At 51.2% G+C, this 15,797-nt stretch overlaps 1 protein-coding gene across 1 annotated transcript in view; it reads right to left on the bottom strand.

The window, feature by feature from the left end:
- The window catches only part of prkx (protein kinase X-linked), a 34,861-nt gene that overhangs the window by 16,485 nt on the left and 2,579 nt on the right, over nt 1-15,797 (bottom strand). Inside the window, exons 3-6 of the mRNA XM_075478106.1 lie at nt 9,513-9,681; nt 9,141-9,404; nt 5,455-5,574; nt 2,381-2,476 (exon numbers count right to left, since the gene is read on the bottom strand). Coding sequence (XP_075334221.1) covers nt 2,381-2,476; nt 5,455-5,574; nt 9,141-9,404; nt 9,513-9,681 — 649 coding nt within the window. The remainder of the gene's footprint in view (nt 1-2,380; nt 2,477-5,454; nt 5,575-9,140; nt 9,405-9,512; nt 9,682-15,797) is intronic.

Genomic DNA, 15,797 nt, shown 5'->3' with positions numbered 1-15,797 from the left:
GCCATTTTCATGTTAAAGTTCTTCCAGACGGCGGAGTCGACAGAACCAAAGTCATCTGTAAACTCTGCCAAGTTGAATTGTCTTCTCAGCGTAGTAGTTCCAGTCTAAAATATCACTTAAAGGCAAAACACACAACTGATAGCAGCAAGTCATTCAAGGAAACAGACAGTGGAGCGAGGCTTCTACATAAAAACTACAGAAAGATGCTGATGTTAAAAGTGTGTGTGCACAACAAATGTTATGGCACTTTCATTCATATGGCAGCACATTTAAAATAAAACTAAATGCTAAAGGCTATACGCTACTTTTGGATTCATTTTTGGATTCTGCGTACAAATGCGATTAATCGTGATTAATCAGGGAAATCATGCGATTAATTAGATTAAACATTTCAATCGTTGCCCCAGAAAGCCCCAGAAATGAGTTAAAAAGCTACGTTATCAGTGGTGGTGGAGGAGTCTGGGCCCACTCAACTTCCTGAACATACAGCACATATCATGACATTTAACCCCAAAGGAGTGGCTTTTCTCCCACATAACGTCTTTACTTTCCTTACGGAGTGAGGAAGCTAAAGATAAAGCACGGAGCGTGTCCAACGTGTCCTTGACAGCGTTTTACCGGCAGCTGAGTTCATGGGTAATACTGTGACCCACGGGGCTTTTCCTCCCGGGGTCACTCGGTCCGACTGTGTTGGCTGAACAGCTGCAGCTGCAGCTGGAGGAGCCGCGGGCCGCCTGCAGCTCCCTGTAAGGCCCCTCGGTGCCTGATGGATGGGACTGTGACAAACATAGAAAAACCCCTCTCCTGCCTCCAAGATAGATGGCTTATCGGCGTGGCTGACCTATCAGGCGAAGCTAACGCACACGTGCAGACAAAGTTACTGTGAGCCTGTAATCGAGCACATTCCTGTTCCCTGGAGCTGCTTTAATGGGCGGAGTGAGTGGTTCCAGTCCAAATCAGCCAGGTGTGTCATTAGTGTGTGGCTTTAGTTGCAGTGAGCATGTGTTTAAGAGGCCCATCAGAGACGCCACCCACTAAAAACACGGCCACAAAGTTGTATTGTAGAGTCATTTGAATGGCAGAGGGCCGGATGGGGTGTGTCAGGCCCCATCAGAGGGGCCAGGCTCAGGTTAAACCCGCACTGCTGCACCTCCCTGAGGTGTTTCAACACATCACCAGCAGATGATTCCTCTGAAAAAGATCTTATTTGGGTCAGTGGTGCATCACGTGACAGCTGCAAACTGATTCAACCTCTGAGTGATGTCACGTTTCTGCCTTACAGTGCGGCCCCCTGCCTCTGAGTGATGTCACGTTTCTGCCTTACAGTGCGGCCCCCTGCCTCTGAGTGATGTCACGTTTCTGCCTTACAGTGCGGCCCCCTGCCTCTGAGTGATGTCACGTTTCTGCCTTACAGTGCGGCCCCCTGCCTCTGAGTGATGTCACGTTTCTGCCTTACAGTGCGGCCCCCTGCCTCTGAGTGATGTCACGTTTCTGCCTTACAGTGCAGCCCCCTGCCTCTGAGTGATGTCACGTTTCTGCCTTACAGTGCAGCCCCCTGCCTCTGAGTGATGTCACGTTTCTGCCTTACAGTGCAGCCCCCTGCCTCTGAGTGATGTCACGTTTCTGCCTTACAGTGCGGCCCCCTGCCTCTGAGTGATGTCACGTTTCTGCCTTACAGTGCGGCCCCCTGCCTCTGAGTGATGTCACGTTTCTGCCTTACAGTGCGGCCCCCTGCCTCTGAGTGATGTCACGTTTCTGCCTTACAGTGCGGCCCCCTGCCTCTGAGTGATGTCACGTTTCTGCCTTACAGTGCAGCCCCCTGCCTCTGAACGAGCTTCTCCTCAGCTGCTCACGCTCGGTTGGAACTTTGAATTCAGCAGTCCAAGCCATCTGGATAATCTGTGAGATAAACCTGACATGCTCCGACTGATCTTCATGCATGTTTTCCAGCTGGTTTGAACCTGAAACACCACTGATTGGTTAAAACGATGCTCATTAGAACCATCTCTGCACACGGAGCAACACAGAGAAGCCTTTTTAGTGGCCCACCACTGGATTAAAAGCAGTGAAGTCACTTTATTCGCAGTGCATACAGTCTGTTGCTGTAAGTCAAACACAGTCAGACCACCAGCACCAGTGCTGACATGAAGCTGCATCTAGCAGGTGTTAAAGTGCAGCCACTGACTGAAAACATCTGTCTGCAGGCTGCACAGCCAACATAGGTGGGTGGGTAACTGATGCAACCCACAGGTAAACACGTCCTGTAACGGCGTGTCGGTGTAAACCCGGGGCTGAGAGGATGCCTTTACGCTGTGGACAGACTGAAGGGACTGGACCTAGTCCGTGCACATGTCTGACTCTGGTGCTGTGTGGAGCTTACTTGACATAGAAATCCAGATGGCGTGGGAATTCCAGTTTCCCAGAGAGGATTTTCTGATAGATTCCAAATGGATTGTCATCAAAGAAAGGCGGATACCTGCGGACAGAAAGAAATTGTTTGTGAGCTCGGTGTGCTCCAGCCAGCGTGATGCAAGGGGCAGGTAACAGCAGGGAGGAGCTCCACATGGAGGGGTCAGTGTTTACAATGGCAGTGGCAGCCCTGCTGCAGACTGAGCAGCGTTTGTTCCAGCTCCTCTGATCAGTGTGAGGCCTTGTGTTGCTAAACTCCACTGAACGCTTCCCCAGCTCCCACGTTCTTTCCCCTGCTCCGGCCTGGACAAGTCATTACCCACAAATTACATAATGGAACCAGCCTCTAAACACATTACACATGGAGCAGACAGGCGCATAATCGCACCAGCTTGTCGTTCGCTGCTGAAAAGCTCCAGAGACTGTGGGAAGGGGGCATCTGGGATCTGCTAGGGAACCGCTGACTCCACTCGTGTATGTCAGGGTGTGTCTATTTCCCCCCAAACTGATGGTGTAACAGCAGAGGAATCTGTGTCAGGGCAGTAAAATGTGTGAGGGACTCAGGGCTTTAATTGATGGTTAAAGAAAGATCAGCTCAGAATGTGTGAATATCTGAAGATGCAGGAGCCCAGACTGAGGGCTCCGATAGGGGTGGGCGGTATGGCCTAAAATGTATACCCCGGTAAAATTTGAGCCACTGACGGTATACGGTATATATCACAGTATGGTACTTTTGTATATAAATTACAACAGAACAGTTTCTCAGTGGTTACCATAGCACCAAATAAACACTTTCAATCAGGATGTTTGCAGCAATATTAAATTAAATGTATTGTGCAAAACAGAAAACACAGGAAATATAAAAAATATATACGTTATATTTATATTTAAAAAATAAGAAAAGGTACATTTCCCTCAAATAAACTCTTCAAATTCCTCATATAAACATAAAAGTGAAATGTAAATCTTAAGTGCAAAAATAAACAATCAACTGAGATGTAGAACCAAGCTATTAAACAGTTTTAGTGCCAATTACATGCACACCTCAAGGCATATGTAGTTCTATCCCTACTTATTCTGCCCGAGGGCTGCCCTCTTTCGCCAATATCACGTTGCCGGCTTTGACTCGTTTCATATTTCGGAGCATGGTTAGCCCACAGCTGGTAAAACAAATTACTCGTGTTATCTTGTCTTGCGATTACTGTCGCCCGGCATATCTTGCAGATTACGTTTTCTTGTTTAATGTCAGTCACTTTAAAGCCAAACCATTCCCAGACTACTGATGTTGCGCCAACATTTTTAACTAACTCCTCTGATGCTGCCATGTCTTCAGTGTCCGCCGCCATAGTGGTTGTTGTTGTTCTTCCTCTTTGAGGCAGCCAAGCGGATGTTCAAAACTTTGCATTACTGCCATCTACAGGACTCATGAGCTATTGCGGTATAAGGTATGGCAAAAAAATCTCTACCGTTGGTGAAAAATACCTCATAAGGTATGATACCGTGCATACCGCCCACCCCTAGGCTCCGATGTTAAAAGTGGGATCTTTAGCCATGTCAGAGGGGTTTAAAGCCCCCAGATAGAGGGCTCCAATGTTAAAAGTGGGATCTTTAGCCACGTCAGAGGGGTTTAAAGCCCCCAGATAGAGGGCTCCAATGTTAACAGTGGGATCTTCAGCCATGTCAGAGGGGTTTAAAGCCCCCAGACTGAGGGCCCCAATGTTAAAAGTGGGATCTTCAGCCGTGTCAGAGGGATTTAAAGCCCCCAGACTGAGGACTCCAATGTTAAAAGTGGGATCTTTAGCCGTGTCAGAGGGGTTTAAAGCCCCCAGACTGAGGGCTCCAATGTTAAAAGTGGGATCTTTAGCCACGTAAGAGGGGTTTAAAGCCCCCAGACTGAGGGCTCCAATGTTAAAAGTGGGATCTTTAGCCGTGTCAGAGGGGTTTAAAGCCCCCAGACTGAGGACTCCAATGTTAAAAGTGGGATCTTTAGCCGTGTCAGAGGGATTTAAAGCCCCCAGACTGAGGACTCCAATGTTAAAAGTGGGATCTTTAGCCGTGTCAGAGGGGTTTAAAGCCCCCAGACTGAGGGCTCCAATGTTAAAAGTGGGATCTTTAGCCACGTAAGAGGGGTTTAAAGCCCCCAGACTGAGGGCTCCAATGTTAAAAGTGGGATCTTTAGCCGTGTCAGAGGGGTTTAAAGCCCCCAGACTGAGGGCTCCGATGTTAAAAGTGGGATCTTTAGCCGTGTCAGAGGGGTTTAAAGCCCCCAGACTGAGGGCTCCAATGTTAAAAGTGGGATCTTTAGCCTTGTCAGAGGGGTTTAAAGCCCCCAGACTGAGGGCTCCGATGTTAAAAGTGGGATCTTTAGCCTTGTCAGAGGGGTTTAAAGCCCCCAGAGTGAGGGCTCCGATGTTAAAAGTGGGATCTTTAGCCTTGTCAGAGGGGTTTAAAGCCCCCAGACTGAGGGCTCCGATGTTAAAAGTGGGATCTTTAGCCACGTCAGAGGGGTTTAAAGCCCCCAGACTGAGGGCTCCGATGTTAAAAGTGGGATCTTTAGCCACGTCAGAGGGGTTTAAAGCCCCCAGACTGAGGGCTCCAATGTTAAAAGTGGGATCTTTAGCCATATCAGAGGGGTTTAAAGCCCCCAGACTGAGGGCTCCGATGTTAAAAGTGGGATCTTTAGCCATGTAGGGGACTCTTTGATTTTCAAACTTCTTTTCTCACATATGAAAGGAATCCGAGGTGAATTATTAAAGCTGCTAAATATGAGACAACACAGAATCTATAATCTGCTTTGAAGTCCGCCTCCACCTTCAGGCCTTCCTCTCACACACTGAGGATGACTGAGGGTCTCAGAATGAACCCGAATGCCTCCTAACAGGCATCCACATCATTGTTTTCCATCCACAGAGCAGAGGAACACAACGGGTGGATTCCCCACACTGAGACAACAGCAGGGATGTGGAATAGATGGCCCGTCTGGTGAGGAAGAGCGCCCCCTGGTGTTCAGTGATGGTGCTGTTCACTGCTCCCTGCAGCACTTACCCAGCCAGCATTTCAAAGACCAGGATGCCCAGAGCCCACCAGTCCACCGCCCGGCCGTGCCCTTTGCTTTGGATCACCTCCGGGGCCAGATACTCGGGGGTCCCACACAGAGTCCAGGTCCTGGGGGGGGGGGGGGCACATGAAAACAGGATTATCATTACAGCTCCTCTACTTTCCCGTTTTCCCTCAGAAAGCTCCGTCAGCCCTCCTCCTCCTGACAGCCGAGTGTCTCCATGAGAACGGCTCTGGTCTATTTTCAGCTCCACCTGCGACCTTCTGTGTTCCAGCAGCGTTCATTCATTTCAGTTAACACTTCAGCTGTGAAACTAATGACATTTCACTGCTGATTTCCTGTTTTTATCAAACACAAACAGCCCACAGACCATCTAAAACCTCTGGCTGCTTGTTGCAGCCCCGGATGAAGAGCGCTCGGCCCGGTGCCAGCCCTTCATCGCCTGTCGTCCACATCACCTGTAGTGGTGACCTCTTTTGGCCAGTTGCCATGGTGACGGTAATTTGCATGGAAATAACGTTGGTCCCGGTGAAGGATGAGGAGGCTGCTGATGACACGGGGAATAACGCGTGGGTGGGTGCGGGGAGGGTGGAAATAAGACACCTGATGGGCCTGACGTGCTGCTGCGGCCTCCACCAGCAGGGGGCAGTGTGGGGCTGCGATGGCGCTCCAGCCTGTGCTGAACGGGGAGCTCTCCCTGCAGTTCTGCTGGCCTGCATTTATATAAGTGGGTCATTTGAACATGAGAGAGGCAGAAAATGGAATCTTACTCCATTATGTTTACATGTCAGCGTGGGGCTGTAGGACTGGGGCTGGGCCTGGAAGACTGCGGCTGTGGCTGGGGTTGGGGTTGGGGCTGGGTCTGCGGCTGGGCTGGGGTTGGGTCTGTGTCTGGGTGTGGGGCTGGGGTAGGGGCTGGGGTTGGGGTTGGGGCTGGGTCTACGGCTGGGTTGGGTCTGGGGTTGGGGCTGGGGCTGCGGCTGGGTGTGGGGCTGGGTCTGCGGCTGGGGTAGGAGTTGGGGTTGGGGTTGGGTCTGGGTGTGGGGCTGGGGCTGGGGCTGGGGTAGGGGTTGGGTCTGGGTGTGGGGCTGGGGTAGGGGCCGGGTGCTGGGTCTGGGGCTGGGGCAGGGGCTGGGGCTGGGGTTGGGTCTGCGTGTGGGGGTAGGGGTTGGGGTTGGGTCTGGGGCTAGGGTTGGGTCTGCGTCTGGGGTTGGGGCTGGGGCTGAGGTTGGGGCTGGGGTAGGGGCCGGGTGCTGGGTCTGGGGCTGGGGTTGGGTCTGCGTGTGGGGGTAGGGGTTGGGGTTGGGGTTGGGTCTGGGGCTAGGGTTGGGTCTGCGTCTGGGGTTGGGGCTGGGGCTGAGGTTGGGGCTGGGGTTGGGTCTGGGGCTGGGGTTGGGGTTGAGGTTGTGGCTGAGGTTGGGGCTGGGTGTGGGGCTGGGGTAGGGGTTGGGGTTGTGTCTGCGGCTGGGGTTGGGTATGGGGTTGGGGCTGGGGCTGCGGCTGGGTGTGGGGCTGGGTCTGCGGCTGGGGTAGGACTTGGGGTTGGGTCTGGGGCTGGGGCTGGGGCTGGGGTGGGGATAGGGGTTGGGGTTGGGTCTGCGGCTGGGGTTGGGGTTGGGTCTGCGGCTGGGGTTGGGGCTGGGGCTGCGGCTGGGTGTGGGGCTGGGCTTGGGCCTGGGGCTGGGGTTGGGGCTGGATCTGCGGCTGGGGCTGGGGCTGAAAGACTATGGCGCAGACACCAAACCCGCAGCTTTCCCTTCTGATGAGGAGGCTGAATGACACAAGTTTGTCCTTCAGCGGCAGCTTTCAGAGCCACACTGAACACAAACTGCTGGACAACACCAGATTAGCACATTAACTCTTCAGAAAGAGACAACGGGTCAAACTAATTAAGCTCTACAAGGAGCTTCCATCACATCTGGCCACATCATCCCAAGCAGCAGGAGCTGAGGATTCAGAGCTATAAAACCAAAAGATAAAAAGCCTTCCACTCTCTCCCGGTTAAACTGTTCCTCTCTCTTTGAGATGATGGAGAAAAAAAAAAGAAAAGAGGAAGAGCTGGAGTCTGGTGGCACCTCTCGGGTGCTGACATTGAAATGAGTTTCCAGATGACAGCCGGGCAGATGGGGATGAGTTAGGTGGCTGGTTAAAGTCTCATTTAGATGAGCAGTGATTCAGCTAATGTGACAAAGAATGCACACCCCCTCACAAAGCTGCGCTCTCATCTTATCTGCAACCTTAACAGGATGATGATGATGATTAACTGAAGTAGTTAGTGGAGTTTATGCTTTGGATATGTGACAAACTGACACAGAAGTGGGACACGGCTGATCCATATTCAGAGTATATAGAACATAATGCTGCAGTGCTAATCTGACCCAGGCACAGGGGATGTTTGTAGGATGCCAGCCCTGCAAAGCCATAAATGGAGTTTTCTACACTGAAAGTGACACAAACAGCCTCAAAATGCTCCAGGCGGGGTAGATCCTGTGAGACAGGGTGACCTCCAGGCCTCACCGCCAGGTAGTGCTGGGCGGTATGACCAAAAATACATATCACGGTATTTTTTCACGGTATCACGGTTTCACGGTATATCACGGTATTTTTTTTTTCATGCATAATTAGGTGTTCACAGCATTTTCTACAGATTGAGAACAGAATTAAAAATTTAAATAAAAATTCCTTCGTTAATAATTGGTCACACAGAACTTCATTGTATTAATATTCACATCTTCATTGTAAACAAATTAATAACATAGCTAATTACACTGGTCGGACTGTTCAGCTCTGTTTCAGACTGATACCTCCGGTTCAGGCTGCTCCTCATCCTCAACACGTCGGCTATGCGAGAGAGACGCATGACTGACGGAGACGGAGGGAGAGCAGGGAAAGGAAATGCAGCTTAACGAATACGAGTATTTTTTAAAAATAGACAGTAAACATGCGTGTTTAGAAGCGCAACACTGAAAAGGGTCCCGTCTCAAACAATGTCACGCGACGCAGCGTTCCCCCCGTTGTGTAATCAAATACACCGGTATGGCGGTATATTAAAAATTCATATCATAACGAAATTATAAACCGGTATTCGGTGTGAACCGGTATACCGCCCAGCACTACCGCCAGGCCACACCGCCAGGCCACAACGCCAGGCCACACCGCCAGGCCACACCGCCAGGCCACAACGCCAGGCCACACCGCCAGGCCACACCGCCAGGCCACACCGCCAGGCCACACCACCAGGCCACACCACCAGGCCACACCACCAGGCCTCACCGCCAGGCCACACCGCCAGGCCACACCGCCAGGCCACACCACCAGGCCACACCACCAGGCCTCACCACCAGGCCTCACCACCAGGTCAAACCGCCAGGCCACACCGCCAGGCCACACCGCCAGGCCACACCACCAGGTCACACCACCAGGCCTCAACACCAGGCCTCAACACCAGGCCTCACCACCAGGCCACACCACCAGGGCATACCACCAGGCCACACCACCACCAGGCCATGTCTCCGTTACCTGCATAAAAACATCCAGTCAAACAAGTGAAAGCAGCCAGTAAACTGTTAAAGGTCACCCACGTTGTCCCTGTTACTGTGTTACTGAACCAACACGCTAATACTCAATGTTTTACCACCAATGAAGCTGCTGAATGTCTTTCTGATTCCGTCACCTGTCAGAGAGCTTCTTGGCAAAGCCAAAGTCAGTCAGGCGGATGTGCCCCTCGCTGTCCAGCAGGATGTTCTCAGGCTTCAGGTCTCGGTACACTATCTCTTTGGAGTGGAGGTACTCGATGGCGCATACGATCTCAGAGGTATAGAAGAGACCCGTAGTGTTGCTGAATCGCCCCCGGCTCCGTAGGTAACTGAACAGCTCGCCGCCCGGCACGTAGTCCATCAGCATGTAGAGGAAACGTTCATCGTGGTGGGTCCAGAAGCTGCCGGACAAACACAGGGTAGAGCATGCAGTTAGTCTTAAAAGGTGTGGTCTGGAAGGCTGTAGATGTTACCCAGTGGACCTCCACCCTCCACCCCGTGTGACTCACAGCCGGATCAGGAAGGGGTGGTTGACCTCGGTCAGAACCTCCTTTTCATTGTGGACGTGCTGCTCCTGCTTCAGTCGGATCACGTCGGAGATCTTCATCTGCTTTAAGGCGAAGAAGGCCTTGCTCTTCTTGTCCTTGACCAGGAAGACTCTGCCGAACGTCCCCGTGCCTGAGGAGACACAAGGCAGTATATTGTAATGTTTTCCCTGCATTTAGTCCAACTGGAGCATCGAATGGCAGCAGATACAAACCCTTATGTGTAACCAGTAGCATCACACCACACTCAGAGTCCTAAAGCAAGCGCTGCTGCTACTAAGGGCCTAATTACAGAGCAGCCACCACAGGGCAGAGCAGCACGAGCTTCCACCCTGCAGACTGAAGCAGTCCCACAGCACATGCTCTACATCAGTTCACCTGCTCCAGATCGTCTCACACTTAAGCACAGTCAGAGAAAAGGTCCTGAAAAGTGACTGAAAGTTCAAAAACGTCTCAACAAAGAGCCAGCGCTGGTCATAAAAGCTCATTCAGAAAAAGACGGTAGGTTTCAGTCAGTCTGACACTGTACGAGCATTAGGGCTGAGCAATTTTATAGATACTGCGATACATATCGATATTTCGTTTCCCGATAAAGTATTGATTTTTTTTTTTTTTTTTTTAAAGCAAAATTGAAGTCAGACGTTCCAATTAGTGAAAACACAGAACATTAAGGTAATACAAAACAATGCCAGGGGGTCACATTATACAAAACAGTGATAAATGAGTTGATAAAAATGTTGTATAAAGTGCACAGCTCTCACGTTTGTGACATGTTCGTTTGTTTCTGTTTGTCTGGCGGTGTCGTCCTTCCGGTTCAAAGGTCGGACCACCGGTCCAATCAGCGATGATTCATGTCAAATCACAATGTCCCTTTTTTCCCCCCCAGAAAATGATGTAAGTGTATCGAATCGTACCATATCGTATCGAATCGTTGGCTGAATATCGTGTATCAAATCGTGAGATTAGTGTATGGCCACAGCCCTAAAGAGCATCCTGGCGCAGTCCAAGTCAGGAAGAAATAAAGAGTGAGCAGTAACACCAGGATCCTGACACACCTGCTTTAAAGCTGCTGGAACCAGGAACAATGCAGCTCCCTCCCTCCCTCCCTCCCTCCCTCCCTCCCTCCCTCCCTCACCCGCACTGCTACTTTTCCAAGACATTTAACAGTGGCAGCAAATGGGCCTGTTGGGAAACCGTCCTGTTATTCTGGTAGTAAAACACAACAATCTATTTCTCAGAGATGAGGCAAACAGAGGAGTGGAGTCAGGTCACAGTGGGACGGTGATGCAGTGAGAGTGGGCCGTAATGGGGGGAAATTCAGCAGGAGCTGGAAAATGTGTCCTCCAGAGGAGGAATGACTGCAATTTGTGTGGCCTCGTGTCGGGCTTCGCTCGGCGTTGTTTTCTTTCTGAAGATAAGGAAAAGTGTCAGTGGCATTTCGCTCCTGCGGCGCTGATGAGCAGCGACGGAGACGACAAACAGCTGCCGACAACATGTGATGCAACAGCCACACGGAATCACACAAAAATGCTGGCTGTCATGTTCCTCTCCTTCAGCCACAATCAGGCCTTTGTCTCAGGCCTCGCGCTGTTGCCACAGCAACAAACACACGGCATTACACCGCTGCGGTCAGGTGAACAATGGCAGCTGCTAAAAAACAAAGAAGCTGCATTAATACTGTCCTTGTATCACAGGTCTGAGCTCCATCGTGAACAGTAGCAAGCGATAAGCGTCAGTGTGAGGGCAAAGAGTGAGGATGAACGGTGGAACTAACAGCTGGGAGCGCCTCTCTGCATTACAATGAGCCGCACCGGTGTACCATTTCACCTGGTGAAACAACACCGTTAGCCCACATCCATGGGAAACAAGAGGAGTGCTTCCACCGCTCCACTCCTCTCTGCCATTTCCTCAGCCGGGGTTGTTATCAGAAAGCAGGCAGAAACAAAGGCACCTGACAGTGAGGCTGGGGCAGGTAATGGCTGCTTGACTTCACAGAATAAGGTTCTGGAAGTGATATTAACCCCTGTGGACACTGGGTCACCCCACACTCCCTTCAGTTTCTGAGCCAAGGACCCAGTTTGATGAAATTTGGGCAGTGTGTAAAGAACAGAAGCCTGAGCTGGACACCCGGGATCTCTGATCCCTGATGGAACCACATGGACGGGATCACCGGGAAACCTTTGTCAAGCCATACAATCAGGAGAGACTCTGGATCTGATTGGGATTTGAACAGTTAGGTCAACAGCTGGAACTCTTTGTGTTCATGGAGCCTGCAGAGCACTGTGCTGCCATAACGAGTACATGTGGTCTGGACTGAGCACTCAAAGCACTTTAACACTGCATGCCACATTCCCCCATTCACTCACACACTCATACAGCTCGTCTGATTCCATAGAGCTTCACAGGTCTTCCTACTGCATTCACACACAAGGGTTCATGAGAGGGTTCATGAGGTGAGGGTGTTCATGAGGTGAGGGGGTTCATGAAAGGGTTCGTGAGGGGGTTCATCAGGGGGTTCATGAGGTGAGGGTGTTTATGAGGTGAGGGGGTTCATGAAAGGGTTCGTGAGGGGGTTCATCAGGGGGTTCATGAGGTGAGGGTGTTTATGAGGTGAGGGGGTTCATGAAAGGGTTCGTGAGGGGGTTCATGAGGTGAGAGGGTTCATGAAAGGGTTCGTGAGGGGGTTCATCAGGGGGTTCATGAGGTGAGGGTGTTCATGAGGTGAGGGGGTTCATGAAAGGGTTCGTGAGGGGGTTCATGAGGTGAGGGGGTTCATGAAAGGGTTCGTGAGGGGGTTCATGAGGTGAGGGGGTTCATGAAACGATTCATGCGGGGGTTCATGAAACGATTCATGAAGGGGTTCATGAAAGGTTTCGTGAGGGTGTTCATGAGGTGAGGGGGTTCATGAAAGGGTTAGTGCAGGGGTTCATGAGGGGGTTCATGAAAGGGTTTGTGAGGGGGTTCATGAGGTGAGGGGGTTCATGAAAGGGTTTGTGAGGGGGTTCATGAGGTGAGGGGGTTCATGAAAGGGTTCGTGAGGGGGTTCGTGAGGTGAGGGGGTTCATGAAACGATTCATGCGGGGGTTCATGAAACGGTTCATGAGGGGGTTCATGAAAGGTTTCGTGAGGGTGTTCATGAGGTGAGGGGGTTCATGAAAGGGTTAGTGCAGGGGTTCATGAGGGGGTTCATGAAAGGTTTCGTGAGGGTGTTCATGAGGTGAGGGGGTTCATGAAAGGGTTTGTGAGGGGGTTCATGAGGTGAGGGGGTTCATGAGGGGGTTCATGAAAGGGTTAGTGCAGGGGTTCATGAGGTGAGGGGGTTCATGAAAGGGTTTGTGAGGGGGTTCATGAGGTGAGGGGGTTCATGAAAGGATTCGTGAGGGGTTTCATGGGGTGAGGGGGTTCGTGCCGGGGTTCATGAAAGGGTTCGTGAGGGGGTTCATGAGGTGAGGGGGTTCATGAAAGGGTTCGTGTAGGGGTTCATGAGGTGAGGGGGTTTATGAAAGGGTTCGTGAGGGGGTTCATGAAAGGGTTCGTGTGGGGGTTCATGAAAGGGTTCATGAGGTGAGGGGGTTCATGAAAGGGTTCATGAGGTGAGGGGGTTCATGAGGTGAGGGGGTTTATGAAAGGGTTTGTGAGGGGGTTCATGAAAGGGTTCATGAGGTGAGGGGTTCATGAAGTGAGGGCATTCATGAAAGTGTTTGTGAGGGGGTTCATGAGGTGAGGGGGTTCATGAAAGGGTTCGTGAGGGGGTTCATGAGGTGAGGGGGTTCATGAAAGGGTTCATGAAAGGGTTCATGAGGGGGTTCGTGAGGGGGTTCATGAGGTGAGGGGGTTTATGAAAGGGTTCGTGAGGAGGTTCATGAGGTGAGGGGGTTCATGAAAGGGTTCGTGCAGGAGTTCATGAGGTGAGGGGGCTCATGAAAGGGTTCGTGAGGGGGTTCATGAGGTGAGGGGATCCATGAGGGGGTTCATGAGGGGGTTAGTGCAGGGGTTCATGAGGGGGTTCATGAAAGGGTTTGTGAAGGGGTTCGTGAAGGGGTTCATGAGGTGAGGGGGTTCATGAAAGGGTTCATGAGGGGGTTCATGAAAGGGTTCATGAGGGGGTTCGTGAAAGGGTTTGTGAGGGGGTTCATGAAAGGGTTCGTGAGGGGGTTTATGAAGGGGTTCACGAAAGGGTTCGTGTGGGGGTTTATGAAGGGGTTCATGAAAGGGTTCGTGTGGGGGTTCATGAGGTGAGGGGGTTCATGAAAGGGTTCATGAGGTGAGGGGGTTCGTGAGGTGAGGGGGTTCATGAAGGGGTTCTGGAGGTTAAGTCGGGGAGAGGATGGTGTCTGGTTTGGGAACCTCAGGGTTACATCCATAGTGGAGCTCGCAGTGGAGCTGCTGCTCCAAAGGGAGGGAGGCACGTCCAACTAGGAGGAGGCCTCGGGGCAGACCCAGAACATAATGGAGGGGTTATATATCCCATCTGGCCTGGGATCTCTGGGCTGGACCTGCCTCTGTAAGTCAACCTCAGATAAGTGGAGAATAATGGATGAATGTCTGACTCCCTCCTTCATGGATGACTGTGAACACTTCAAACAGAGCCAGGTCTATGTACGCCCATGGCACAGATGGTAACATCTCAGCAAAAAAAAGCTCGCAATGTTGTTCCACCTGCTTCAAGATATCCACAGATATCAGCTTCTTGTACAATGATACATACATATCAACATATCAAACACCTTTCTGACCTCTGTAAGAGAGAGCACAAGTTCATTCTCAGAGAAATGAGTGCTGATCGGAGTTGGACAAATTCCGCTGGTGTCAGATGTGAGATGAGTGCACGGGGTCAAACATGAGTGCAGTGCCCTACAATTCCTGTTCAGCAGGATTTTATATGTCCAAAGAAGCTTTGTCCAATAACCTGGAGAGCAGCGAGCAGCAGCATCCAGCTGTTTGCACATGAGCAGCGTCGTTTCTGCGCCTACTCAAAGAAAAAGTAGGAAACTTTCTGCATTTCAAATCTAAAGAACACAGCAGAAAATGGGGAAATTGAATTTGCTTCATGCATCACGTGGATTCGGCCGCACACACAAGCTGCTGAATGATTGAGCGAGGGAGGAGGGCTTGTGGAGTATTTTTGTCAGCACCTAGCGACCCGTCCAACCAACTGAAACTAAACCTGTTACTTGTGTGGAAGGCCGTCCCTCCCAGCTGACAGGCATCACTTATTGATTCATTCTCCTCTGCTTGGGCTTGGCTGTATGAGGAGCTTCCCTCACCGCGGAGGACACTGTGCAGCTCATTTTACTGACTTCACTGAGTAAAGTCTATAAAACAAATGTTCTTGGGACAGATCCGCCTTACATTTCTGATAGCGTGCCATAAAGAGTAAGGCCCGAGTTCTCCTGTTCTGTCCTGAAACTAAAACGGAGAGGAGTAAACAGTCATGACCATCTCCCTACAGGCATGTTTGTGCCTGAACCTCCACACCTCCAACCAAAGGAATGTGGCTGTAGGCTGTCTCATCTTCCTGTAGATGTGGTTGATGACTAATTTATCAGTGCTGCCTCTGTTTTCAGTGACTTGCTGCCACATCAGGTTCCATCTCCACCCATACCTCATCACCTGTGCAAGACCTCGTTCCACCACCATGGCAACATTTCCAGGCTCCGCCCACTTTAACCTTTTCAGATGCGGAAAGCTTGTCCGTGCCTTTATCTCCTCGAGACTGGACTACTACAATGTATTCCTGGAGAGTAATCCAGAAGCTGCAGTGCATTCAAAGCAGCGCTGCCAGGGTCCTGATGAGAGCAACGGGCTCCGGGCTCCCGACACCGAGCTCCCGGCCCCGAGCTCTCCACCATGGGAGACCGGGCCTCCTGCCCCCTATCCGGCTGCACAGAGCCTGGACTCTTTTAAACCTGGCTATGATCATTATTCTTTCTTTCTTAAGCTTTTATGCACTCTGAGACCCCTGATGAAGAGTGCATTATAGATGAGATTTATTCTTCTGATTACACAGAGCTGCACAGCTGCGTTTGGTCCCATGTTTTTGACCTGTCAACATGAACAACATTAACGTACAACAGACAGAATCCTCATCGTTTCTATTCACTGGGACACAGACTCTCTCTCGTGCATCCAACACCTAACACACACATTTTTCAGGAGACGACCCTGATTTATTGTTGTAATATCTGTGCTCAGCAGGAGCTGCTCTGCGGGCAGGAGCTGCTCTGCGGGCAGGAGCTGCTCTGCAGG

This window comes from Odontesthes bonariensis, chromosome 11, assembly GCF_027942865.1.
Source record: "Odontesthes bonariensis isolate fOdoBon6 chromosome 11, fOdoBon6.hap1, whole genome shotgun sequence".
In the NCBI taxonomy this organism is placed as follows: Eukaryota; Metazoa; Chordata; class Actinopteri; order Atheriniformes; family Atherinopsidae; genus Odontesthes; species Odontesthes bonariensis.
This window is presented reverse-complemented; position numbering and strand designations above follow the sequence as displayed.